Source organism: Zonotrichia leucophrys, unplaced genomic scaffold, assembly GCF_028769735.1.
Source record: "Zonotrichia leucophrys gambelii isolate GWCS_2022_RI unplaced genomic scaffold, RI_Zleu_2.0 Scaffold_420_44257, whole genome shotgun sequence".
Lineage (NCBI taxonomy): Eukaryota > Metazoa > Chordata > Aves > Passeriformes > Passerellidae > Zonotrichia > Zonotrichia leucophrys.
In genome coordinates this window covers 2976-30828 of record NW_026992625.1, presented here as the reverse complement: position 1 = coordinate 30828, position 27853 = coordinate 2976, and the positions used below count along the sequence as shown (strand labels likewise).

Here is a 27853-nt window from a genome sequence, read left to right as displayed (position 1 = left end):
TACGTATTTTTATATTTATATTCCCATTTATAATTTATATTGCCGTATGTTATTTGTATTCTATACTACAACTCTTCATATTACGTTCCTATATTTAAATTTATATTCACAGTTTAGCAATTTCTCTTTATATATTTATTACATATTTCTATCTTAAGATTCACATATCTATAGTACTTATATCATTTAAAATAAAACTCCTGCCTCTAACCAAATAAAAACCAAGGACACCCCTTTATTTAAACCATATTTAAAATTTAACAAGTAACTTTCTTTTTCAAAATTATAACCATATTTATATTGATAATTTTTATTTATTATAGTCATAGATATTATATATATACTAGAGAGAATACCTTCTAATATAATCATAGATATAAAATTTCTCTATTATATATTTCTTTTACTTATTTTTATTACAATTAAATATTTATAGATATTTGTATTTCCATATATATTTGTGTCTGAATTTTTATTTTATTTCTATTTATATTATTTATTTTAAAAACACCAGCCTATAACATAATAAAACCCCCAATTAATTTTAACTATATTTAAATATTTTTATATTTACAATCTATATTTATATATCTTTGTTTATATATAATAGACTATCATTTATCTATATGATAATATGTTACAATTCTATACCATGAATTATAGTTTGATATATGTATCTGTTATCTATATTTATGTTTACCACTCTAATGTTATATTTATTTTTAAATTTATATTTATTTCTATTTTCATCTCTGTATTAAACCAAATAAGTTCATTAACCCAACAGACCAGAACCACAACAATACCGTACCTTTGTCAGCACCGGCACGCAGCACACGCTCATGCCATCGCAGCACATCAAAACAAAACCTATTTCTATTACTAACGGAACAAACATCCCACAACATTGAACCCTAATAAAAACTCAAATAAACCTAACCGAAAATAAATTTTAAATCCCACTATAACTAGCCCAAAACCTCCGCACATGCTCATCATCAACTTCCTCCTAAACCAATATCTCAAAAACCCCAAAAAACTCAAATACACCTTGAAAATGACACAACTGCTAATAAAAACAAACACCCACTAAAAATTAAATCAAACCAAGTCACTAGACTCAAAACTGTACAACTGACCCAAAACAGTACTAAAAGAAGCCCCCAAAGCTCTACCTTTATGCTAACGCACAAATAAAAACCAATAATCTATAAAACTTATTTTAAAATTAAAAAAAAACTAATACAAAGCATGAAAATAAAAAATCTAAACTGTTAAAATACTAAAAAATATCACTACCCAAGTTAAAAAACATATTGCCTATAAAAACCCACCACATAAATGCCCGTGTCACCGACAATAAAACTAAAAAAACCTATCGAACGAGAAAGAAAACGGAACTTAGGAACACCAAAACCATAACGTTCAAGAACTCATACCACATCCCTTACTGTACACCAACTACAAACAACATGAAACAATACAATCAGTTCTTAAAAACCACCTTAAAACCACTACATTGAAAAACCTTTCAAAAATTACAAACTGCCTTTAACAAAAGCCATCAAATAAATTCACACCCACAAACTCCGGCAGCCCAGCTGGCCCAACCAAAGCTGTATGTTTATGCATATAGTAAACAAAACCAAAACCCCAGTAATACCTATCAGAAGTCTATGAAAGAAACCTATTGAAATCAATCCTGCCTCAAATACAAACCAACCCATCCAGAAAGTTAGTTCACTCAAAAAACAACTTACACTGAGTTAATAATACCAAGAAATAAAACAACACACAAAATACCACCAATGAATAGAACAGTCAAGTAAAGAAAAACTACTTTTTTTTTTCATTTTTTTATTTAAACTAACTTCTTTTATTAGCTAGAACAAAAGATTTTGCCAGGACTGTAACAACAACAACTTCTTTTTCTTCTTCTTCCTCTCCTTCTGAAATGTCCCTTCTCACTCCCAAATTCCTTTCAACTCCTGAGTTTACATCCAAGCAAAAAGCAAAATTCGTGCACTTCCGCGTTCGATGCTCCTGTCAGATTCTCTGCTTCCCTCCACATCTTCTTACACTTTCAGCCTTCACGCCGTCCTGCCGTGATGAGTCTGACAGAAGAATTGGCACATGTTAACAGAGGATTTCCCTCCCTCCCTCCCTCCCTCTGGTTTCCTCAGCACATTTCAATCCATCCCAAGCCTGCAATGATGCACACTCACCCCAAGGCTCACAGCAAGCATGCAGCAGCTCAGGCTTACTTGGCTCCAGGGCTCTGTGCTTTAGATAGTCGAGGAAACTTCTGATGAGCCTCTGTTCCAATAAACTGGAATGCAAACTCACCTCCATCTCAGAGCCTCAGTGACCTTGGCCAGCCCCTTCCTCACTTCCCTGGGTCACAATGACTTCCAGGCAGAAGGATGCAAAGCAGGTTCTTGTCTTTTCTCTTGAGTGCCAATAGGTAAAATATGTAGGCTCTGACATAACTAATTACCCTCTCTTTGAACTCTCCCGAGGACAGTTTTAAAGAAAAGACAGAAGATTGCTGCTAAATCCATATGGGATAAGGAGGAAAGCAGCAAGGATCCCAGGCCAGCAGCTTGGCCAGGCAGTGTCACGTCCCTGCCACCCTGTGACAAGACACACAGCTGCAAAGCCCCAAAGCCTTCAGGCCCTGGAGCTGCCACACGGATGGACCTGGTTCCCTTCCCGGGTGCCCAGAGGGAAACCTGAGGGCAGGTGTCTACCCCGAGGTTGCACCCAGAGCCCCGGGCAGGGATGGAGTGGCTGACTGCTCTCTGGGGACGAGACCCTCCCTGTAGGTGACATTGGCTTGCCCTCTCCCTGTGGGACAGGGACCTCCAGGCTCTATGACCAGCCTCCTTCCGTCAGCATCCAGGTGCTGTGTTAGAGCCACAGGGGCCAAGACTTTCCAGAACCATAGGATCCTTTAGGTTGCAAAAGCCTTCTAAGGTCATCGAGCCCGGCTGCTGCCCCAGCACTGCCAAGCCCCCACCCAAATCAGGTCCCTAAACACCACATCTTGCCATGCTTTAAATGTCTCCAGCAATGGGGACTGCCCTGGCCAGCCTGCTCCTATGCCCGACCACCCTTTCAGTGAAGAAATTGATCCTCAAAGCAAATCTAAGTCTTCCCTGCTGCAACTTGAGGCCATTTCCTTTTGCCATGTCACTTCTTACTGGGGAGATCTCGGTACTTAAACCTTACCTGCTCGTTCCCTAGGAGGTCTCTGGCTTGTCTGGATGAGAGGAGAAACACTCCCACCACAGGAATGGGAGCTCAGCAGGTGCCACACCGAGGCAGGGGAGCAGCTGTCCTCACCAGAGCTCGCATGTCAGTTCCCAGAGATTGGCTCTGCTTTTCCTCCGGGGCAGATCTCTGCTCAGTGCTTCAGAATTGGCTGTTTGGAGGAGGCGGGGAAAACAGGTTAGCCAAGTTTTTTATCCAGACTTATCTGATGACTTTGCCTGCTTTGCCTCTTCCTGACTTCCTTCTGCTAAGAAAGCAGCTGCCTTTGGACTTCTAGGGGGAACTTTCACGTAATGCTTGAAAAGGAACTACAGAAAAGTGCCTCATTTTTAAAGACTCAGCCAAGAAGACAGATAACTGCAGCTTCTCCATCCCCACAGCCTGCCGAGCTGGCAGACACCAGGCCAGCTCTGCTCATCCTTCAAGTTGTTTCCAAATCTGCTGGAAGAACTGAAGGCTGCTTTGGCGTTCCATTGCTCTGCTTCTCCCAAAAAAGATCTTTCAGTGCTCTTATCCCTCCATGGGAAGGGCCTTTCTGTCTCACACGCTCAGGGACACAAGGCCACACGAAGCTGCAGCAGCCTCTGCTGGTGGAGCTCCAGGTGGGAAGGGCTTTCTTCCTCCTTTGGCACCTGGCTGGCACTGGTTGCTCAGAGATGCTGGGGCTGCCCCGTCCCTGGAAGTGTTCCAGGCCCATTGGTGCTCTGGGATCAGGCTCAGAGCAACCTGGTCTAGGCAACCATGTCCCTGCCCATGGCAGCAGGCTTGGAATGAGGTGATCTTTAGAGCCCCTTCCAACCTGAATTATTCCATCATTCTATGAACTCAAAAAACTCGGGGAATAAATCTGTAAAGGTCACTAATTACATAAAAGCATATCCCCATCAGCAAATTTTTGAATGAAAAGTATATCTACAAACTGGGAGAAACATTCTATGTATTTGCTCTTGCTACCTTTCAGGTGTAATTTTAGCTATCACTTCAAGTTTTAAAATATTTTCTTTTGAAATAATAGGCAGTGTTCAAATTTTAGCATTTTTACACTAGTGCAGAAGTAAAAATTGCTGACAATCAGGCCGTGTCATTCTTTATGGAGCAGAGCCAGAGCCATCATGACAGAATTTCTGGGACATAAATTTTACAGGATGTCACTCCACAGAGAGGACCAAATTCCATATCAGTTGGCAGTTCAGCTCCTCCACATCAGAAAGCTAAACTAGGGCAAGACAGCCTCGGGATTCACAAATGGCAAGGCAATAAGAGACACACCTTAATAATATCATTACAATTTCCACATCAAGTAAGGGCATGGGTGGTGCAGGGTGCAGATCCCTTCCTCTCCCATGCTAGAAGCCCTGCAGGCCACAGTAGATGCTCAGGGTCTGTGTATGGGAGTTTTGAAACCAAAGACGCTTTATTCTGCTAGTGAAGGCTAATGGAGGCTCTTTAAATAAGAAACAGGTTTGTACAGGTGCAGGCAGTCTCTGTCCCCACACTGAGCCAGCTGCAGGCCAATGGCCACAGCCAATGGTGCCTTGGCTCTGGGCTAGCTCCTTGTCACACCTTCTTCACCAGGCAAAGCGGCACCAATTCCCCAGGCTGCCTGAAACAGCCCCTGGCACCCCTGGCCAGGCTTTATGCCCTCAACATCCCTTCTTCTGGAATCCCAAGGCACACTGCACGACACCTTTTAGGCAGTGTAAGCGCAGCTTAGAGACAGCACAGTCACGGGTCCTGCCATTCTCAGCTCGGATGGGGGAGGGTTCACACCTCATGCACTCCTCCTAGGAGCAGGACACTTGAAAGCCCTGTCAGCAGCAGCAGCAGCCAGGATTCCTAAACCCTTCCTGCCCTGGTGAGCACCAGCTCCTGGTCGTGTCATCCAACTGGCTGGGGGTGATCGGCCACCAGCCAAGGATTTCATGCCACGGCAATTGCACCTCGCAGATTAGACTGGGGCCCGATGACACGCTGCAGGGCAAGGCAGAAGGAATTGCCCTGTCCCACCAGGATATGTGCTCTTACCTGCTACAGAATGAAGAGACGCAGAGTCTTGAAGAGGAGGAAAGGACTTTGAACACACCTGCTAGGAAGAAAAGATATCTGAGGGAAAAGGAAATGATATCCAACGACCCTGAAAATCCCATAGGAGCGGGCCGCAGAAATGCTTTTATGTGTGTGACAGTTTGAGAAAGAAATAAGTTCTGAGGCTGCAGGTTCCAATATCGACAGCAAGCTCCTGGATCCTCCAGGACAAAGTCACCTCTCCCTGCTGCTCCCGTGTTGTTCTGCCTGTGGAGCAGGGAGGGAAGGAGAGGCACGCAGGTTAACACAGTGGCAGTGCACAAGCTGCCAGGCGTCACCCATCTGACCTGCACCAAAGAGGAAATCTTATTTTTCCAAACTTCCCATCAACAATTTCTCAAACAGACAAATATTCCCCTTGGAGGCTGCTGTGCCCTGTGCACTAGGGAGCCTGGCATGATGCCCCCCAGGTCATATCTTACATAAAGAGTTCTTTTTCTCCTGCACAAGGCTCTATATTCTACTTTGACAGATATAGAAATATCTATAGAAACTACAGATATTCACTAAGCGACCTTAAATCATAACAGCCAGGCCTCTGTATGACTATGCCTAACTCCTGCTGAGCTCAGGCCATCTCCCCATCCCTGAGGCATCAGAAATCACTGAAACTCCCATGTTCTCCTGGTGGCTGCCTGCTTGCAGCTTCCCTCCTCTCACCAACGGGGCCACCTGCCAGGCTCCCCAGTGCACAGGGCACAGCAGCCTCCAAGGGGAGTATTTGTCTGTTTGAGAGATGATTAAAAGCCTGGAGAAAAAAAAGCTGAGCGATACTGTGGCTCTGAAGGCACAAGAATCATTACCCTGGAGATCTGCAGGTCACAAGGTTCATGCTGTCACGCTCTCTGGTTGCTTCACCTGAGTGTTCAGCTGGAGAGATCCATTTCCATGCACTGGGCTGGGTTCATTTCCCTCCCTGCTGTGAGAAGGTGTTCGGGGGGATGCCACTGCCTGCTCAGCAGAGGCTTCACGCACTCTGCCAGCAGCAGGGGCAGCCTTTGAGGCCACACCAGCCTGGCAGAGAGTCACTGAGCCATTCTGACTGTTAACAGCACCACTGATGAATCCTCAACCTGAACCCCAAATTTCACCAGAGCAGTTCTTCCCCAGTTTTCTGCTAACAGCTATACACTGCAGCTCCTCTGCTGTTTCCCAGCTGCAGATGTGTGCCAGCACAGGAATATCAGTGTATTTTTTTCCTCCTCATATGTCTGATAATGTTGGCTGTAATGCTGACATTTTCATGACTATTAAGTCATCCATGCTAAAATGAAATAAACCCCCTACTTTGAAGCACTAAATTCTCTACTGTCATGAACAAAAATTCTGCCAATTTTTTTCTGTGAGAAAAAGGTTACCACTGTTGCTGCTGGGGTGCTGCTTGTGTTATGGTAATTACAGGTCGTTGTTAATAGTTGTGTTTGTATCAGTAAAAGCCCTAGCTGGGGCGAGTTACTGGCCCTTCTCTGAGACAGTGAAGGGTGGGGACATCCCGAACAGTGAGGAGAAGAGGCTTGAGGGGAAGAATATGCAAAATAACTCCAAGGACCAGCATGCCATGAGAAGCTACTGCTTCTACCTTGCTAAAAAAAGACCCCAAAAACAACGAGCCACCTAAGAGTTGAGTGATTGGAGCGATGTCTGGATGTCAGGAACGGAGTGCTGAGCCTGCAGAGATGCTGAACACCTTCATAGTCCTTCTCACCCTGAGCAGGGAGTCGTCCCGAAACCGGGAGCAGACAGAACGAGGTGGCAAATAGTAACAACGGAGGGTCACGACGCCCCAAAGGCTGCCGCGAGAACCGGACGCCTCAGCTCTGCCCCCAGTGGACAAAGTTGCGCATATCCTCCTCCTCCTCCTCCTCCTCCTCGTCGCCCTGGGAGAGACGATGCAGACTCGTCCGAGCTGCCCAGTCCTGAGCTGATCACTTATAATAAAGGCATTAAAAGGAGAAAAAGTCTCCTCCCCTATTTATTTGGGTGAACACAAAGGATGCAGAATTTAGGGGCCATAAGGACATCTGCTAGAACTGCCAAGATAAAGAAAACAGTCATAAAGCCAACTCAGCAAATATGTTGAGATGAGGACCAGCTGGGTGAAAAGGAGTGTGATGTTTGCAGGCAATGGGACTTTGGCACCCAAATTATCCTGGGCCTGGCCATGGGATGGTTCTGGTCACCGGAACTCAGGAAAAGACGGCGCAGTGCAAGTGCTGGGTGTTGTGCTTCATAGAACCCAGATGCAAAAGCTGGGAAGACTCTGCTGGATTCTTGTGTGGTACCTACCCCTACTGTGAAAAATGCCAATCATTTGTATTAAAATTTTAAAAGTTTAATAGTAATAAATTCGTTATAAAATTAGTAATGAAAATTAGAGAAAAAAGAATTTGGACAATTAGAGGTAGGACAAAAAATGACAATAAAAATGCACAGAATTACAGATGTCTGGGTGCTCTGCTCTGCCTCAGAACACACTTTGCTAACAAAGGATTAACCCTTAAAAGTAATAGCCTGTTGCATATTCATATATCTCATACATGATGCCAAAATTCTTTTCAAACAATGGGTGTTTTCTTGTTCTTGTCAACCCCTCCCTCATCTTGTAAATCAATTGTCTTGGTCCCTCAAAGTCTGGTTCTTTCCGATAAGGAAGCAATATTTCTTTTCTCAGAGTTTTGGTGTCTTGTTACTGTTATCTCTCCTTGAGCTATTTAGAAAAAGTATCTTACATCACAGAGTTTGTGTAGCCTAAAACTATATTCACCACACTACTTTAAAAGCTTAGGATAGCACTACAAAAAAGGATTAATACAACATAACTTTCCAACATAACACATATAGTACTAATATTAATATTAATATTTGCAAAAAGCCAATCATATAATATGCATTTTTCACACCTTCTCTGCTCCTTCTTCTTCTCAAAATATATTGTAAGCCTGACTAAAAAAACTAGTTAGAGCCATGCTCAGTGCCTTATTCTGAAAACTCACAGCTGACTAACAGGTTTAGTGCCTTACAGAGCAGGATTGAGGCCCTGGAACTGGAGGGACAGACAAGTGATGAAGTGGGCAAAAGTCCTTCTGCAATCGAGGGGCACCTAGGGCAAGTCAGGCAACACCATGCATGGTGACCACCTCTGTTCCAAGGGAAGGCAGGGTCCTTGCAGGCCTTCCCAAAAGCATCTCAAGGGAAGGTTTCCATCTGCCCTGCCCTGTTTGCTTGACTTCAGCTGAATCTTTCTCTCTCTGAAAGACAGGAAGCTCACGTGTGTTAGGAGAATACTGTGAGCATTGGCAGAGGTGAACGGTCAGGAATCCAGAGGCTTGTGCAACTCTCTTCCATAGAGAGTCCCTTGTATATTTCTAATAAAGCAAAGCCTAAATGGCAAGTCAGCGATTGGGGAAGTGCAGCACTGAGACAATAAAGCTGTAACATGCCTTGTCTTGAGAGGGACAAGTAAGACAACAAATGTTCAAACAGCATATACTGAGAAGATGAAGAAGAAAACCTAATTTTTCTAAGTTTTTCTAATTTTTATTTTCTTCTCTGTACCTTTTGAAGACTGCCTATATCCTATTTTCATTGTTTTCTTTTTTCCTGTCTTGAGAATGAATTTTGCATTATGGATATTTTTAGTCAGGCATAAGAAAAGTTCCATATTGTTTAAAAATCATGAAAAGGTAAGTTTAGAGGAAACATCCATTGTCTTTGATAGTTGGATCAGACTCAATTTTAAATACCCTTGTATGTCCTGCTCATATGCAAAGATGCTAGATTGATCTTGGAAGGGCATTAAACCAAGAAACAAGTACTTCAAAACCTCGGGAGGTGGCTGCCATGGTGAGTTCCCTGAGGTGTCACAGCCCCAGCCCCGCTCCATGGCCGGTGTCCCTGAGGTGTCACAGCCCCAGCCCCGCTCCATGGCCGGTTTCCCTGAGGTGTCACAGCCCCAGCCCCGCTCCATGGCCGGTGTCCCTGAGGTGTCACGGCCCCAGCCCCGCTCCATGGCCGGTTTCCCTGAGGTGTCACAGCCCCAGCCCTGCTCCATGGCTGGTTTCCCTGAGGTGTCACGGCCCCAGCCCCGCTCCATGGCCGGGTTTCCTGGTCACTTCGAGGTGCTGTTCCTCTCTCTCTGTGGAGAAAGTAGAGGCCCGGGAGCTTGCAGAGCAGGCCCAGAGCCACGAGGGCTCTACTCCCTGCTCAGCCCTGTGTGAGCTCTGCTCCTTTCCGCCTTCTCCTCCCGTTGTCAGGTCCCACTGACACTCGGCCTGAGCCCAGCGTTCCCTTTTGGGGCCAAGGGAAATCTCTGCTCCTGCCTCTGGCACAGGGCGCTCTGCCAGCAGGTCAGGGAAGGAGACAGCCCCGGAGAGAGGCATGAGCAGTGGAGGAAAGCCAACATCACTGCAGTCTTGCAAAAGGGCAACAAGAAGGAGCCAGGAAACTGCAGGCCCTTCAGCCTCAGCCACACCCCCAGAAAGGTGACAGAACAGCTCCTCTTGGATGCCATCTCTAAACCTGTGGAATAACAGGAATGGAAACCATGCTTGACCAATCCATAGCCACCTGTGCTGCAGTGACTGGCTGGGCTTGTGAGGGGAGAGCAGTGGCTGTTGTCAGCTGGGACTTCAGCAAGGCTTTGTCCCTGCCTCCCATAACAGGCCCCTGAGGCAGCTCAGGGACAGTGGGGCAGAGAAGTGGACAGGGGAGCTCCAAACTCAGGTAGCTGTGAGCTCAGGGGGCCGTGCTGGGCCCAGCCTTGTTTGCCTTATTCCCCAGGGACCTGGCAGAAGGGACGGAGCGCTCCCTCAGCGTTTGCTGATGGGACAGAACTGGGAGCAGGGCCTGAAGCACCACAAGGCTCTGCTGCCCTTCAGTGAGACCTGGACAGGCTCGAGAGTTGAGCAGAGACAAACCTAATGAAGTTGCAATGGGAAAAGCCTCTAGAAGAGCTTCAGGCTTTGTAATTACCAGGCAACAGAAGTGTTTTAGTAAAGTGGAGTCTATAACCTTGTCTTGTAATGTCCAGTGAGGGAAACCACTGCTTCTCTGTATGTTATACATTGTATGTCACTTGTATGTACATCAAGAAAGTCTTTGAGAGAAACATGAAAGAATTCAGAAACTTCCCCTGATATTATTTTGGATTTTCATGATTTTCTGGAATGCAGGGTGAAGTGTAAGGATGCCAAAAGGAAAGTGAAAGCAAACCAATAAATCTTTAAAAACTCAGAAGCCTCTCCTGTTTCTTCCTTGAAGAAGTTGCCAAACAAAGTCGCTTTTGCAATCCTTTGAAAGAACTTATAGGAAAAAGCATTGGCCAAAAGTGCTGCCCTGTGTTTCTGAAGAGCAACAAGCATTTTGTGTTGATGCAAGGTCTGTACCAGGGTTTGGGGTTTTGTGTGTGTATGCTTTGAATGTGAGTCTTTGCAGGACTATTAATAATTAGACCATGTCCTGAAGAGAACATGTTACTGTGTTGTGCTGTCCAGTGCTGAAGAGGGTTGAGACAGAGCAGGTAGCTCTGTGTCTGTGTGTAACTTGCATGAGCAGCACGGGAGCAGTGCCCAGGGCATGGAGAAGCAAACGGGTTCGCGGTGCTGAGGACAAGGTGTCCAGAGCTCAGGATTGTCCAGCCAAGCTCTTCTGGCTCCTTGTGCTTGGAGCCCTGGCCGGGAGCCCTGCAGAGCCCCGGGTGCAGCTTCCCAACTTCCCCCTCTGTCTCCTCCCTGCCTCCAAGGTAAAGGCACTTCCTGGCATTGCACTGGCTGTGCCTCCCTCCTAGAGCAGTGAAGGGATCATTTCCCAGCCAAGGTGGCTCTCCCATGGAGACAGGAAAATGGACAAACTCCTGCTGCCCCAGCATCAGGCAGGTGCAGGGTGTCCCTGCCTGTCAGCCCCTGCCCTGCTTCCCAGAGATGCCACTGATTGTTCTAGAAGTAATGGATCTGGATTTCCAGGAGCATGTTTGCAAAGACACGAAAGAGAAAAACTGACAAGAATTGTTTGTGCTTCTCTTCCTGAGTTTTTTCCAATGTATTTTCTAGTAGGAAAGCATGGACCAAACTGGCAAAGTTCATGTAATGTAGGAAAAGCATCCTCCTGTATTTGACTTGAGTGGAGGACAGTTGCAAGCTCTCCTGTCAAATGTACACAGAAAATTCTCAGTGCATTTCGTGTCTTTGCACTGAGTCAGTATAAAAGATGACGATTCTCAGGAGCCTAGTACTAATTTTTCCATTTATATGAAATGTGAAAGTTGTTAGTTCATAGGATGACAGATAACTGAGGTCTGGAGGCAGCTGTGGTGGTGTCCAGGTTTATCTCCCGTACCCAATGCCCAATGCAGCAGCATCAAATCAGGTTCATCTTAGTTTTCTGCAGACAGGTCTTGAGGAAAACATCAGTTCACCTAGAGCAGGGTTTGAATCCCTGCAGTGCAGCTGACTCTGCACCGGCTCTCTGGGCCACCGCCTGCCCGGGGCAGGAGCAGAGATTTCCCTTGGCCAGGGCTGGAGCCCTGGCGTGGCAGTGCCTGAACAGCACCTCCCTGCCTACAGTGCCACCCTGGATGGCTGCCCCAGGGCCTGGCATTTGACCCTGCACTTGCTGCAGGAGTCCTGGCCCTGCTTCCACCCTGAGCAAATGCTTGGGCCCATCTCAGAAGCTCGGTGCCCGAGGGGGCCGCCACAAGTGGTTGCCAGGGACCTGAGGCCATGGCTGCCCTGATTTTGGATACACGGCTCTGATGTCAGAGTGGCCATTGTGACCTGTGCCACCAAGGCCACAAAAGGGGACGCTGGGCTCAGGCCGAGTGTCAGTGCGACCTGACAACGGGAGGAGAAGGTAGGGTGCGGACGTGGCTGCCTAGAGACCAGAGGGGCCCCACACCTCGGGGCTCTGGGCCTGGGCTGCAGCCTCACCTGCCTCTCCCTTCCCAGAATCAGCGGAGAAATAGCCAGGACACTGCGGTGTTCCTCAACGTGACGACGGGAGGAGAAAGCGGACAGGAGCAGGGCTCACGCAGGCCTGAGCAGGGAGTAGAGCCTCGTGGCTCTGGGCCTGTTCTGCAAACTCCCCCCCCTCTTCTTTCTCCCATAGACAGTTCAGCACCTTGAAGCAACAACGTCCCTCAAGGACAGAGGCGCAGGACAGACAGCCGCCATGTCTGACAGCAAGCAGGAGGGCCCTGGAGCCAAGGAGCCAGGTGAGGGCAAAGCAGCCCTGTGACAGCCTGGCCCAGGCACTCTTGTAGCAGCAGGCAGTGTGGGGATCAGAGTAGAGGCAGGGGGAGGCAGGAGCTGCTCGGCCATGCCGGGGCTGGGAGCCTCCTTCCTGCCCAAGTGGGGCCCAGCTGGGCCAGGGGGCAGCTGCTGGGACAGCCGTGCCCACAATGGCCCCTGCTCTGCAAGGCCTCCAGCCCTGCCCATCAGCCAGGCAGGGACAGAGCAGCCTTGGGGCCGATGCTGGTGCAGGCTCAGAGCCCCACAGAGCTGTTGATGCCCGGTGCCATTGGCTCTGTCCCCTGCAGCCTGCATGCTGTGTCACCGTGCCGAGGCTGACCCGGACATGTGCGGTGACAAACTGCACAAGGGTGGGCTCTGTGCTCACGTGTTCTGCATGGTGAGTGGCTCTGGGCGCTCCCTCCACCATTGCAATGGGCAGCTCCTGCCGCCCTCTCCTCATCAGCTCCTCCCCTTGCCTTCAGCTCTTCGCTACTCTACTCTTTCGGCAAGAGAACCGCCACGATGGACTCATGGGATTTCTCCCACGAGATCTCCAAATTGCGGTCTGGCGGGCAGCAGAGAAGGTGAGAGCCTGACAAGAGCAGGGAGATTTGTGCCTGGCAAGATTTGCCAGAGCTTAGCCCAGACTGCAGGAAACAAAGGCCGGCCCAGCAGCTGGGACAAAGTCTGGCTCCCACCAGCTCTGGCACAGAGGCCCTGGCACAGGAGCCTCCCTCCTCCAGCAGGTGGCTCTGTGTGCTGGGAGCCGGCAGCGGCCACGTCCTGCGCCCTGCCCAGAGCCCTGCGGCTGCCCGGGGAGGCCTCGAGGCTGCTGCTGCTGCTGATGCGGCTGCTTGGCTCTTTCCAGCGCTGCTGCGTCTGCGGCCAGAGCGGGGCAACCATCATGTGCTGCGTGCCGGAGTGTGACAGATGGTTCCACCTGCCCTGTGCCAAGGAGGGTGGCTGTGTTAATGTATACGTTACTCCGTTCAGGTACCTCATCTCTCTTTATGGCCACCCCTGGGGAATGATCCAGCATTTCTCACTTTCCCCATCCATTTTCCTCCAGGTCCTTCTGCCCTGAGCACCGTCCAGAGCAGGAGGTGGAGGTGACTCCTGAGCCGGACACCGTTTGCCTCATCTGCCTGGAGCCTGTGGAGGACAGGACGACCTTCACAACACTGGTGTGCCCAACGTGCGAAAGGGCCTGGTTCCACAGGGACTGCATCCAGGTAGGAGCCCTTCCCTCAGCGCCAGGGCACAGCAGGTGCTCAGCAGCAGCAGCAGGGCCTTGCTCACCCTGCCTGTGTTTCCCCTGCAGGGACAGGCCTTGCGTGCTGGTGCTTTGTATTTCCAGTGCCCCCTGTGCAGAGACAGTGGGGAATTCCCTGTTGAAATGTTCATCTTGGGGATCCGAGTCCCCTTCAGGTTGGTGTCCTTCTGCCTGGCCCACCACGCAGGAGGGTGCAAGTGCTGTGCTGTGCCAGGCCCTGCCCCAGGAGCCCTGGCCCTGCCCTGTCCCATGTGTCTGGGCTTCAGCTTCACGCCCAACTTGGAAAAGCGCTGGAGAAGGAGCTGGGACACCCTGGACCTCCGTGAGGGAGAGCAGCACAAATTCATCATCTCTTCCTTTCTCCATCAGAGACCCAACATGGGAGGACAATGATGCCTTTGCAGATCTAGGAGTGAGGCACAGCCAGTGCAATGCCAGGGATTGCCTTTACCCTGGAGGCAGGGAGGAGGCAGAGGAACAGGGGTAAGTTGGGAAGCTGCACCTGGGGCTCTGCAGGGAACCTGTATCTCGGCAAGGGCTCAAAGCGGGAAGAACCAGAAGCGCTTGGCCAGACAACCACGTGCTGGTACACTTTGTTCTCAGTGCTATGAGCTTGTTTGCCTCCCCAGGCCCTGGCAATTGCTCCTGTGCTCCTCCTGTGCTGCTGAGGGCACCCACAGGCGCTGCTCTGGCCTGAGGAACAGCACACAGAGATGGGAGTGTGACAGCTGTGCTGGGCTCGGAACATGTATGAGTCAAAGTCCCCGGTGTCCCTGGCTGGGGGCAGTGCCCAGGCCGGGCTAGGCAGAGCACAGCATCCACTGCTGGAGGGCTGGGGGCACTGCTCTGGCCTGGCCTGGCTGGGGCCTGGGCGATCTTTGACATTCCTGCTTGCCCTTACAGCCGCCAGGGAAGAGACAGAGCTCAATGGCCCCAGGCTGGCCAGACAGTCAGGACTACAATCTGCTCATGGCTGGTCAGAATCTGAGGCCATCCGCCCCAGCTCCCACAGCCCTGTGCCATTGGTGCTGGTTTCCCCGTCTCCATCTCCAGAGACGGGAAGCCACAGCAGGCCCCAGCACGCAGCATGGCAGCAGGCGCTGCCATCTTCCTCACTGGACACCAGCAGCATCAGCAGATCAAGGGCAACACGCAGCACGTCCCCTGACCCTGAGGACAGGGTCCATTCCAGATGTGCTGGGCCTGGCCGCAGGCGAAGCTGCTCTCGCCGGCAAAGTCGTGCCCAGAGTCCACCTGTCCGGTCACGGAGTCACCTTGACAGGAGCAGTGGGACAGGGCCAAGGGCTGAGAGGCCCAAGCAAAGGGAGACACCGTCACGGACATCCCCCAGACACAGGCGCTCCCGCCAGCAAGGCTGGGCCCAGAGTCCACCTGTCCGCTCCAGGAGTTGCCATGACAGGAACAGAGGGACAGGGCGAAGGACTGAGAGGCCCAGGCGAAGGGAGACATGGTCAGGGCCATCCCCCAGACGCAGGCGCTCCCGCCAGCAAGGCTGGGCCCAGAGTCCACCTGTCCGCTCCAGGAGTGTCTGTGACAGGAGCAGTGGGACAGGGCCAAGGTCTGAGAGGCCCAGGCGAAGGGACACATGGCCAGGGCCATCCCCCAGACGCAGGCGCTCCCGCCAGCAAGGCTGGGCCCAGAGTCCACCTGTCCGCTCCAGGAGTGTCTGTGACAGGAGCAGTGGGACAGGGCCAAGGTCTGAGAGGCCCAGGCGAAGGGACACATGGCCAGGGCCATCCCCCAGACGCAGGCGCTCCCGCCAGCAAGGCTGGGCCCAGAGTCCACCTGTCCGCTCCAGGAGTGTCTGTGACAGGAGCAGTGGGACAGGGCCAAGGTCTGAGAGGCCCAGGCGAAGGGACACATGGCCAGGGCCATCCCCCAGACGCAGGCGCTCCCGCCAGCAAGGCTGGGCCCAGAGTCCACCTGTCCGCTCCAGGAGTCGCCGTGACAGCAGCAGCGGGACAAGGCCAAGGGCTGAGAGGCCCAGGCGAAGGGACACATCATCGGGGACGCCTCCCAGACGCAGCCGCTCCCGCCAGCAGCGCCGGGCCTCGACTCAGACTCTGCGGTCCAGGAGTCGCCAGGACAGGAGCAGGAGGACAGCAGCGAGTGCTGAGAGGCCCAGGCGTAGGGGGACGTGGTCGGGGACATCCCGCAGGAGCAGCCGCTCCCACCAGCGACGTCGGACCTCAACTGGGACCTCCAACAGCAGCACATAGTGCTGTCATCTTTTCTTTCTAGGCCGTGTGTTCCTTGCCGGAAGTGAAGGTGAGAACGGTCAGTGCAGGGACCCTGAGATGTGCAGCTCTGTGAGCAAACCCTATTAGCTCTTGATGTTTCTACTGGCAGGAAGAAGTATGGGCTAAATACCTTGATTTTTGTATAACGGTGTATTCAGTGAAAAGTCACTTAAGGATGTGGCTAATTAAAAAGGACTCTTGTTCCTGCCTTTACACTCCAACCTCAGATGTTTCCCCACTGCTTACCCTTGATAATGAACCACTCCTTAATGGGCTTGGATATGCTTAGGGAGACATTGAGAGCAAGGTGGCTCTTAGGGAAGCTGTGTCTGAAAAGGACGTGTGCTGTGTTGCTAACCTTGAACAATCTCATTTCAGTAAAGCCAAAAAAAGAAGAAAGAGAGTGAGACACGGCCTCAAGTGTCTGAAGACAACTTCTACAGCATTGCTGCGGATTTGAAAGAGGCCTTTCAAAGAACAAACCGGAATAGATGGTATTTCCTCCGTCTATTCTGGTTTCTTCTTTGAAAGACCTTCAAAGAACGAACCAGAATAGTTGGAGAAAATACTGTGGGACAAAGAGGATGCACAGGACTCTGCCCCAGATGACCATTTGGGACCTTTGCCTGAGGACGACGCAGCTCATGAGACGAGTTCTTTACAGTTTTCCTTCTTTGGAGGCACAGAGGAGTTGGGCATCAAAGAAGGTAACAGCAGAACCCTTCTAACAGTGCCATTGATAAGGAAGAGCTTCTGGCAGGCACTGTAGGGCAACATGGTGTAAAGAAGGTCAGGATGCAGGGGATTTTCAGCAGCAGAAGTCAGTAATTAGGCAGAAGCATTTTGATCTTCAGTTCTGCTTGCCAGGGTTGTGGTAGATTATTGAGAGGTGCCTCATGCTTGCATCTCAGGAATTCTGAAAGGCATGCTTTGAGAAGGCATTGGAGTTTTTGCTGAGGGGTGAAAAAGCTTGTTCTCATGCCCTGAATTCCTCAAACAGGGAAAAAGGTGACACACCAGTCATATCAAGTTTCATAGGACTTCACAAGGCTTTTAAGGAAATGTGCGTTAATGTAGAGGGAGGAGCAAAGTCTGAGAGCTGGCCCCAAGATCCATGAACATTCTGTTTGTTACTGAATTCTACTCTTGGACCTTTAGAAAAAGGAAATGGAATGACACATGACCATTGGGGTGTCCTAACCTTAGATAAAATGAGGCCGTCTGAAATGAAGATGAAACAACATTAACTCGAGTCCCAGTCATGTAGGAGAGAAAAGAAACCCCGTGAAGTTATCCCAAAATATTAAAAAACCCAACGCAACAGCACAAAGCAACGAGCCCCCCAGACTTGTGCTGAACTGAGAAGGTATTCAGTGTCTTCTGAATGCAATGAGAAATGTTTAAGAATACATAAGGGATCCCTGGAACAAAGTGGAAAATACTGGAGCCAAGACGTAGCTTAGAAAGTCTGGCAGGGTCAGATTCTGTCCTTCCTAAATCTCTCTTCTCCACTGTAAGGATTTCACGTGAAAGGAGGAATTTTTCCTGACCAGTAGAGGAATAATCTGGTTTTGGCTTTCTTTCTCTATTGGTGCTGTCATTGCAGAGCCTCACGCGCTTGGGACAATAAAGCCAGTAAAAGCCACATGGCAAGAGGATCCACGTTTCCAGGACAGCAGTTCTGAGGGTGACGATGAGCCTGAGATGTCAGAAATCAAACAGGACCAAGAAATGCAAGTTGCATTTCTCTTTGTTGTCTACTTGGCTGTAGTAGTTGGATGCTGTGGGAATATTAATAGCAGCACTCAGGGAATGGGAAACTGACATTGCACACCTCTGAACAATGAAAGTCATCTTGGAAAACCGTTTGTGCTGCACAGAGTCAAAACTCCCAGCAGCCCATTGGATGTGAATGTGAATATGGAAAGAAAGAGTAGAGCACAAGAAATTAACTGGGTCATTTTGGTTTGACCAACTCCAAACTGAGTTTGGCAAAAAGCCCAAGACACAGTCAGTTTTCTCTTTAAAAGAGGATTATGTAAAATAAAAAGCTCTATTTGGTTCCTAGGGAATAAAGCTTTTCAATGTATGCCATTTCTCCGAAGCACTACATGTTTAACTTGTGTTCATGGAATTTGATAGTACAATTTAGGATGCTCAAATCCCTTTGTCCTTTTCTAGGTTTCTTTCTTTACCACGCACAGAAAGTGCTAGAGTTTTTTTTTCTTCTCCAAAGATGATGAACGCCTAAGAGGTATGACAGAATTTCTTTACCCTCTTTAATATATTTTTTCCTTTTAAACCCTTCCTGTAATTCAGTGAGGAGGAAAAAATGCTGCCTAGCTATCAAAGTTTTCTAGTCAAAATTTGCCACCCTCACTTGTGATCCAAGTTGTGGCAGAATCCCGTGAGGAAGTCCTGGCAAAATGAAGGTCAAGCAGATTTCTGGCTTTCTTTTCTTTCAGACAATTACCGAATAGGAATCTGGAATTTAACAGTTTACCACAAACTTAGTCACTTGACTAGTCACCTAGACATTTTGGACCCTTTCAGGTATTTAAAGCATCTTTATCTTTTCCCTCTCTTTCTGGTGGTACCATTAGAAATGAGTGTTCTTGTCAACCACATATGTCCCCGTGGTTCTTTGTCCTAATGAATCTGGGGCTTTCTCTTCTGAATCCAGTGAATTTTGTATTTAGAAACAAAGAAAACAACATCCAAAGGAAACATGCACAGTCCCCAAAACCTGCACAGGCCACCAAAACAATTGCTGGTTAGATTTTGTAGAATAGAGTCTTAAGCTTAAAGGATGTGCCTTCCATGAGACTGATTCCATAACTCTGCTGAAATGCACTGCTGTGTTCACACAGTTCCCGGCCTGCAATCTTCCAGGCAGCCTGATTTACAGGCTGTGTTGAAATGGAGAGCTCAGGCCTCAGCAGGCCTCAGTTCTGGGGGAAGATGTGGCGTGCTGGTGCTGAGCTTCTAATGCAACAGCAGCAATTTCAGTGCAATTCAGATTGCAGCATGTTGAGGAAAAGTGCTGCTGCCTTTGATTGTTCTTAGCACACCAGGCTGCAGTAGGGAACATTTCTTCTGGAGCCAAGGTGTGGTGGGGGCAGGAGAACAGGAAGGATGTGAAGAATTGATTTCTGATTTTAGTGCTGTGGTGGTCAATATTGTTAGAAGCAGCAGCACAATCACAAGTGTTTAAGGATATTAATTGGAGGTTTCTTTTGTGCAGAGGGTCCACAGTTATTTTGTAGATTAGTAGAAGCCAGTGAAGAAAAAGAGGGTTAGGAAGACAGACGTAGATTATTGCTTGAGGTGAGTATGGAACATCTGTTCCCTGGTAAGTCTAGGTGAAAGCTGAGCATGGGGAGGGATTGCAGGTATGAATGTGCATGCAAAATTAAGTCAGGACCTCGAGAAGAGATTTACATTTGTAATGAACAGGGAAGAGAAGTTTTGTAGTGTAGCAGTGTGTATAACATCATGTGTGGTCCAGTCAGGTAAACCACTACATCTTTGTGTGTTACAGGAGCAGCTACTTAACTGTATGTAAGGATAGTGAATATAGAGACTTCTCCTCATAGTGGATTCAGGAACTTCTCTGAAGAATTTGTTAGATTTTCATTATTTTCTGGAACGCCAAAGGAAGCATTAGGATACCCTATAGGAAGTGCAAGCAAACCAATAAAGTTTTTACTGATTTGAAGTGAGTCACGTTTGTTCCTTGAAAGTGTTGCCAAACAAGGTTACTTTGAAAATGCTTTCAAAGGTCTAACAGGGATCAATATCAGCAAAGCCTGTTAGGCCGTGTTTGGGAGCTGGGGCTGAGGCTCTCGTGCCCTGGGGAGCCACGGGAAGGCTCCAGGCCTGAGTGTGCGGCCAGGCCATTGAGCTGCAGCCCATCCCTGGTGGATGCAAGGGCAAGCAGGAATGCCAAGGGACCCCAGGGCCGGGCCAGGCCAGGCCAGAGCAGTGCCCCCAGCCCTCCAGGAGCGGATGGGCTCAGTCAAGCCCAGCCTGGGCACTGCCCCCAGGCCAGGGACAGGCGGGTGCTTTGCCCGAGGGCTGGGCCCAGAGCAGCAGAGCTGTCACAGCCCCAGCTGGTTCTGGCCTGTGTGAAGCCCGAGCAGAGCCCGTGGGTGCCCTGGGAGGTGCAGGAGCAGCACAGGAGCAGTTGCCAGGGCCGGGGGAGGCACAGGGCTCAGCCTCGGCACGGTGACACAGCATGCAGGCTGCAGGGGACAGAGCCAATGGCACCGGGCATCAGCAGCTCTGTGGGGCTCTGAGCCTGCAGCAGCATTGGCCCCAAGGCTGCTCTGTCCCTGCCTGGCTGATGGGCAAGGCTGGAGGCCTTGCAGAGCAGGGGCCATTGTGGGCACGGCTGTCCCAGCAGCTGCCCCCTGGCCCAGCTGGGCCCCACTTGGGCAGGAAGGAGGCTCCCAGCCCCGGCATGGCCGAGCAGCTCCTGCCTCCCCCTGCCTCTGCTCTGATCCCCACACTGCCTGCTGCCACAAGAGCCCTTGGGCCAGGCTGTCACAGGGCTGCTTTGCCCTCACCTGGCTCCCTGGCACCAGGGCCCTCCTCCTCCTTGCTGTCTCACAGGGCAGCTGTCTGTCCTGAGTCCCTGTCCCTTGAATGATGTGGTTGCTTTGAGGTGCTGATCCTCTCTGTCTATGTGAGCCCTGCTCCTGCCCACCTTCTGCTCCCATCATTGCGTTGAGGAACACTGCAGTGTCCTCCGGCTGTTCCTCTGCTGATTGTGGGGAGAGGCAGGTGAGGCTGCAGCACAGGCCCAGAGCCTCGAGGTTTTGTTCATGTTTTAACCTGCATGGATCTCCTTTAAACATAGGTGGAGAAGAAGGAGCAGGCATCTAAAGTTGCTTCAGTCTCTACCACAAATAGCAATGTGTTTGTACCTACTACCAGCAGAAAACACCAGTTTTCCAACAGCTCATTCCTAAAAATTCGCCTTTCCATGGAACCAGCACGAACGCATCAGGGATCAGCATCCATTGGCAAAACGACGACTTCTTTTACTAACTACTTACTACAGAACTACTTAAAACCACAACACTACATTTACTAACTGATGGCTTCCATGGAATCTAAGCACTCAACTCTCTTTATGAGGGGTATTTGAGGGACAACTGTAAAAAATCCCGTGAATAAATTCTTAGCAGTGGGCAAAGGAATACCTGACTGCTTTTTAAGTCTTTAATGTACTAGCAAAACCACACAGCTGAACCATTCTATTGTCAAAACTTTTAGAAGGTTTTTTCACCCTCATGTTTTTCTTGATAGAGTTGAGATTACATAAATAATTAGATTCTGTTTCTTTTCAGTTTTCCCATTCATGCCCTGAGTATTTTGGTACACCTTCATTTTCTTTTCAATTCTATGGTTTCCCTCTGGTGTTTTAAATCAGATGTTTTAATATTTTGCTATCTGTGGTGCAACTCTGTCGATCTACTGAAGAGGGCCAAGCAGTGCCGGTCTGCCGGCAGGTCCCAGAGGTCGCTACTTCGGGCGGCCCGGGGGCAGGAGCGGACCCGGCGCTACCATGGCAGGGCTCCCCTCAGCTGTCGGCACTGCCAGCCCGGCTCTGCCATGGCAGGGCTTCCCTCAGCTGTCGGCATTGCCAGCCCAGCTCTGCCATGGCAGGGCTCCCCTCAGCTGTCGGCACTGCCAGCCCGGGTCTGCCATGGCAGGGCTCCCCTCAGCTGCCGGCATTGCCAGCCTGGCTCTGCCATGGCAGGGCTTCCCCCAGCTGTCGGCACTGCCAGCCCGGCTCTGCCACGGCAGGGCTTCCCTCAGCTGTCGGCACTGCCAGCCCGGCGCTGCCATGGCAGGGCTTGTCTCAGGAGCTGCCTGTGTCAGCCTGGCTCTGCCAGGGACTCTAGTAGCGCCACGGCGCAGGGCAGCTCTGGTACGGCAGTTCCGGCACTGCAGCCTCGGCCAGGAGGCAGCTCTGCGGGCTGGGACCCCGCTGCGGCCGCACGCTTCTCCCAGAGCCCGAGCAGCAGCTGCACGCTCCCAACACCGAGCCGGGAACGCGCCCAGGAACAGCGCGGGCTCGGCTCTGGGCACGAACCGCCCCGCCCCTCACACCCGCCCGCCCCTTCCCGCCCTCCGGCCCCGCCGCGCGCCGCCCGCGCTGTCATGGCGGCTCTCGCCCACAAGGCGGCGCCCTGAGCCCTGCAATGGCGCCGCCAACCTTCTGGCGCTCTGGAAGGCGCGGGCCTGCACCCGTTGCAAACTGGGCCCTACGTCCCATTTCCTGAAGAAAACATGTCCTGTCGGGCCTGGGCTGTACACCCTTCCAAGCCTGATCAACAGGAAGAGACGTTTAACCTGGACACACATAGCAGCCTACAAGCTCGAAGTGATGGCCAGGTGTTAGAAAAGCAAAGTACTTGTTGCTAGAATTGTCTTCCAAGACTCAAGGCTGGGCACGTTTCACTGATCTCAAACCCAGAGGGAAGTTGACAAAGCTTGGGAAGAAGGATGCCCACTGATAGTGGACACAAAGGATGCAGAATTTCACTTGTTCTAAAATTTTAAATATTTAATAGTAATAAATTAGTTATAAAACTAAGAATAAAAATTAGAGAAAAAATAATTTGGACAATTAGAGGTAGGACAATAAAGGGCAATTTAAAGAGCAAAGAATTACAGATGTCTGGGTGCTGTGCTCTGCCTCAGAAGACACTTTGCTAACACAGGATTAACCTAAAAGTAATAGCCTGTTGCATATTCATATATCTCATACATGATGCTGTTATGTTTGTCCAATTATGCCATCAAAAAAACCCCAAACAATATTTAAGGTAGCAACAATTTTAATTAAATAGTTTAGAAAATATATAAATAAGGGATAATTTGGTTCAAATAATAGCGCATAAGCAAAAACAACCACGGGGTACGGAGGGCAGGGTTCTTGACCCTTGCCACTTCACGTACAAGCTTGCCAAGTGAAAGTCACCCCTTATATGCCATGTGTCAATGCCATCTCCTCCTATTTTCGGTTCGTCCCTTTTCTTTCTCCGCCTTCATTACCACCTTTAATACGCATGCGCCACCACTCGGTTTGGTGGTCGCACAAGTCTTTGGGGGTCGTCACTGATGAAGGCCCTGTAGTCTTCTTCGCTGTCCTTTAATTCACCTTTGGGTTACACATGCGCACCAAGCCAGTACAATGTAAGCCAAGACTAACATATCACTGCATCTACATATCAAAGCAATAAGTCCCTTATAATTAGCATTTTCTTGGACCCAACCAGGTTCTTGGTCATTTTTAGCAACTATATCTTCAGCTTTTTTCCTGTGGTCCTTGAGAACATCTGCTGGGAAGGGGGGTGGGTGGAGCCCCTCCTTTCCCTCTCTTCTTTGGCATTACAACTTTTAACTATTAACTATTTTATTATTCTCAAATATTAATTACTGTATCAATATTGATTACTGTTTCAATTTTTATCAGCACGAATCATACCTATTTATCACACTTTCTTATGTGATATTCAGAAACTTTTGGTCTAAACTAGAACTTGCCATTTTCTGAGAATCATTTTCTGACTGCAAATGAGACATATCTGCTGTTTGCGAGACTTTCTATATCTGCTCTTTTCCAGTATAAAAATGGTTCTTGAATAATTCACCACCTGAATTTCAATGATTGAAAATGTCTTCTTACTCAGTTCTAATATTCTCTATATTTCCTTCTCTTTTTCATGTTACTTTGGCAATTATGTGCATTCCCAATGGCTAGTGCTCTCCCGTGGAGAGATATCAAATGTGCAGGCTGTTCTAATTTTGTCACTGAATAAATAATACATAATCCTCACAGGAAACTTTCAGGATGTCTCTCCTTGTCACTGCTTCTGTTTTTTTTCCTTTCTCTTTTGAATAGTTCCCTGTCTTCCTACTCATACTCCTTGTTACCAATTTCTAATTTTCTTTCCTATCTGGCTTTATCAATCTTTCTCTGAATTGGATGCTTTTTAATTAAGCCATGCAAAGTTAAATAATTGTAACCAGAAGAGTGCTAAATTAAAAAAAAACCTAATATATTTTGGGGGGTTTATTGACTGAAGAGGTAAAAGATGTGTCTTCAAATCTTCCTATGGAAAGAATATCTTGTGAATATCTTGAAAACTATCTCTGTGCAAGTATTTCACACACATTTAATGCTGAAGTAATTGCTTTGGCAAATTTTACAGAACTGCAGCACTGTGTGTTTTGCAGCTTATAGGGAGAAGTTTCTAAGCCTTGTGAGTGGGCTTTGTCTCACATAACTTTAGACAGCTGAAATTCATCTAGGTGTCCTAAAATAGTCTGTAGACATACCTACACAGAACAGGAGGTGAGATTCATCTTACCATGTGTCATGAAAAGGGATATCTATGTGGGGAAGAGATTCTAGTCAGAATTCTGCTCAGTACAGTCAGTAAAGTTTAAAGAGTTGATAATTTTATTCTGTGGTATATCCACAGAGGCTGAAGGTCTCTCCATGCTCCAGTGCCTAGCAGTCTTCTCAATTCTTCCAATCCTTGAGTTGAATCCTAGCAGAAAAAAGTTTTCTCAAGGTGACCTTTACCAAAAGACTCAATGTTAGGTGGAATCAATCAATTCATTTTCTGTCAATTTAATAGAAAGGGATCCTAAAGATTAAACACATTTGCTTAGGTGAGACAAATCATACTCTTTGTAGATGGCATGTCTTGCCCAGTATTGACAGCAGAAAGAAGCAAGAAAACATGCATGTAAATGCGCAATGCAGTCAGCAGAACTTCAAGCAAACCAGTGAAAAAATATTCGCTTTATATGTAAGATGAATCTGAGAGATACCTATGGAGTGCTTAATGATGGTTTTCATTCACATTTAAAAGATGAAAGAGGTTAACATTATGATAGAAGAAATAATTGGCTTTTTGTTAGAGTATTTCTTTAGAGACGTACCCTGTGAATACATGTTTAGCCACCTATTGGCTTCCCATCAGCAATTGTTAGTTTCTTCATTGCCTTTGCAATCTACAATTTAATACTTTTTGGATTATTTTTTTTCTAATATTTGCATTAGCTTTTATTTTGAAACACTGGGAAAAATTTCCAGAAATGGTTCAATTGGCTGATCTGTCATTTACTATTATAAAGCATTTATGGTGTCGTTTATAGAAGACAAGCCCACTAAATAAAAGAGTATTCCCATTATACTTCTCCACTATTTTTTCCACCTTTGATCAAGGACAATTTTGTATTATTTCCATAATCCCAGAACACACTCATAATTTATCAAACAGAGCTTCTCATCAGATTTTTAAGAGCAACATGCTCATGTTTATTTCTGCCATCTTGCTGGAAGGGCAGTTACCCCACTATTGAATCTAGACTTGGGGCAAAAAAAAAGAGCATCTCCTCATCTACCATCTATCTCTTTTTCCTGGCGAAATAATTTTTAATACTCTGATACTGGTTGTTACAGATTTTGGTTTCTAGTATTCTTCAGAAAAGCAAAAATATTTAGAAAAAAATTTGTCACATTCACAAAGCAATTCACAGAATCCTGCTGTAAATAGTAAGTCCCAAGTACATAGGGAAAAAAGTGTAGAATTACTTGGTTACATCTGAAGAGTTGTTTCATGTTGCATTCTAGGCATTAACTTCTATAAAGACTGTTGTAAATTTGATGTACTTCCCAAATCAGAACATAAGTATCTCCCGATAGGGTTAATGAACATTAGAAATATATCTTTTGTTAAAAACAATATAAAACCAAGGCAAAAAACCACAAACCCCAAAAAACAAAACCTAAAAGCTCAAACTCACCAAGAAACTAACAAATGAAAGAGTTTATTCCCTTGCCACTTTTTCACTTCTCTTCCTCAATGTTACGGTAGCCCTTGGCAGTTTAAGAAGTTGAAAGTATCCATGTTTATTTGAAACCATATTGCTTCTGAAAGTATTTTGGCCTGAATATTTTTTCTAATATGATTTTCTGTTCTACGTAAGTAGCCACGCTTTCTTCTATGTGTTATAATTGAAAATCTTGCTTGTAATTATTTCTATGGTTTTGAGCCACTTAAATTGTGCAAAATGGTTTGGTTGAAGGAATAAAATACTCCTATTTATTGATGTACATATATAGATGTGCCTGTACGTGATTGTACAAATCAGGTCAGTTTCTTTTAATTGGTTTAATTTGTTTAATAGACTTTTCCTACGCTCCAAATGTCACTGGTATGTTTTGGCAATAGCTTTTAAAACATTTTGCTGAATAAGAAGTCCTCACAATCAATTCCTAACAATTTTTTTTTGAAAAGTGGATTTTCACTGAGTCCAAATACCCTAGATTAAATAACCAAATTTTTCCACTGAAAGTCAAGTTTTAAAAGGATAAAAAAAAGGCATTGTGGAGAACAACATTTATTCTACATCATTCATATTGGATATTGTGACAGACGACTTTACTGTTTCTGATAGAAAAATTTTAGAATTTCCAAAGAAGAAAGGAAGAAGGATAATGTGAAAACCATCTACCTTTAGGCAATTGATAGGCAAGTTCCTTTAGGCACTACTTAGTGCCTCTGCAGTCTGTAGCGTAAGTTCTCCATATTCTAAAAGAAAACAGAAGGAATAGAAAGATCTGGAGGAGGTGATTTAAATAGGTGTGCTCTTAGTCACTACTTGCATTAAGGTTCATATGAGCGTCTAGCTCAATAGATTTCTGCCAGATGAGGGCAAAGAGTTGTAGTGCTGCACAGCAGCCCAGCCTCTGCTCTGTTCTTTTCAGTGATCAGACTTTTAATAAATCGTAATTTTTACCTAAATGTATAGTGCACGCTTTGCATAGATATTGCATATGCTGTATTTGCATCTTGATAAGAATGGCTATTTTCTTATTTTACAAGCTAGAAATTATGGACAGGGCACCGTATAGGCTCAACTTATTTTTTTACACCACATTACTTGAAATCATATTATGGTTCCAACATTTTAGAAACTTGGAAGTACTAATCCAGAAGTCTTGATAGGAACTTTGATAAAATAAAAAATGCATGCCCTAAGTGTGTGCTAAACATGCCACGGATGTCTTCCTGCAAAATATGTTTGGTCATTGATGTAATTATTCTTTTGTTGCCATAATACTTTGAAAAAGAATTGTATGTAAGCAACCTGAGTCAGACTAAATGGTTCACATGATGATGTAGTTAGGACAGTTTTTACCTAATATTTAATTACTTTTATTACCTTCTAGGTAAGAAATCCAGGTGATAGATCCAGGAAGAATACCCCTTGACTTTGAGAACTAAAACCTAGTGAACAGAGAAAAGATATTCCCTTATTTGAGACCCAATAGCACATATCTGTGTGCAGGGGGAAGAGGTGTATCTGTCTGTGTGAATGGGAAGTGCATTCACCCATAAACCAGAGCCAATGTTTAGTAACCAACATATAATAATTGTGGATGCATATAATTTCCTGCTCTTTATTGATCTTTTTTTTAATGGTTAATTTGCTTTTAAAGATTTTCTAGTCAGTTGAAAAATTCTTCTGTGTTTGTGTGAGAATAGAAATCTCTATAAAGCTTACTGTGTAAGGGCAGTCCTTTGTACTTGATGATGAATATTTAGAATATGATATTTTCATCTTCATAAATAAATTTCCATCCATTGGAAATATCTTTGTCATTCAAAGTGGTAACTTTCAAGATGTATTTTTAGAAGGTG

General features: G+C 47.3%; 1 protein-coding gene and 1 long non-coding RNA gene across 3 annotated transcripts; one reads left to right on the top strand and one right to left on the bottom strand.

Annotated features, from left to right (window-relative positions):
• Window positions 1–1925: 1925 nt before the first annotated feature.
• On the bottom strand, window positions 1926–27440 carry LOC135441681 (uncharacterized). Of its 2 annotated transcripts, XR_010438524.1 has the most exons (5): window positions 27375–27440; window positions 26664–26740; window positions 5299–5356; window positions 3232–3424; window positions 1926–2114 (listed from the first exon to the last, which is right to left on the bottom strand). It is a non-coding gene; the product is annotated as an uncharacterized LOC135441681 (long non-coding RNA). The 2 variants fall into 2 exon arrangements; XR_010438525.1 differs by lacking the exons at window positions 1926–2114; window positions 3232–3424; window positions 5299–5356 and adding an exon at window positions 23916–24688.
• Window positions 12523–14661, top strand: LOC135441682 (PHD finger protein 7-like). The gene is made up of 8 exons (XM_064701229.1): window positions 12523–12565; window positions 12890–12981; window positions 13067–13168; window positions 13351–13577; window positions 13654–13816; window positions 13906–14012; window positions 14227–14340; window positions 14487–14661. The coding sequence occupies exons 1-8, from the start codon at window positions 12523–12525 to the stop codon at window positions 14659–14661; spliced, it is 1023 nt and encodes a 340-aa protein (XP_064557299.1).
• Window positions 27441–27853: the final 413 nt, after the last annotated feature.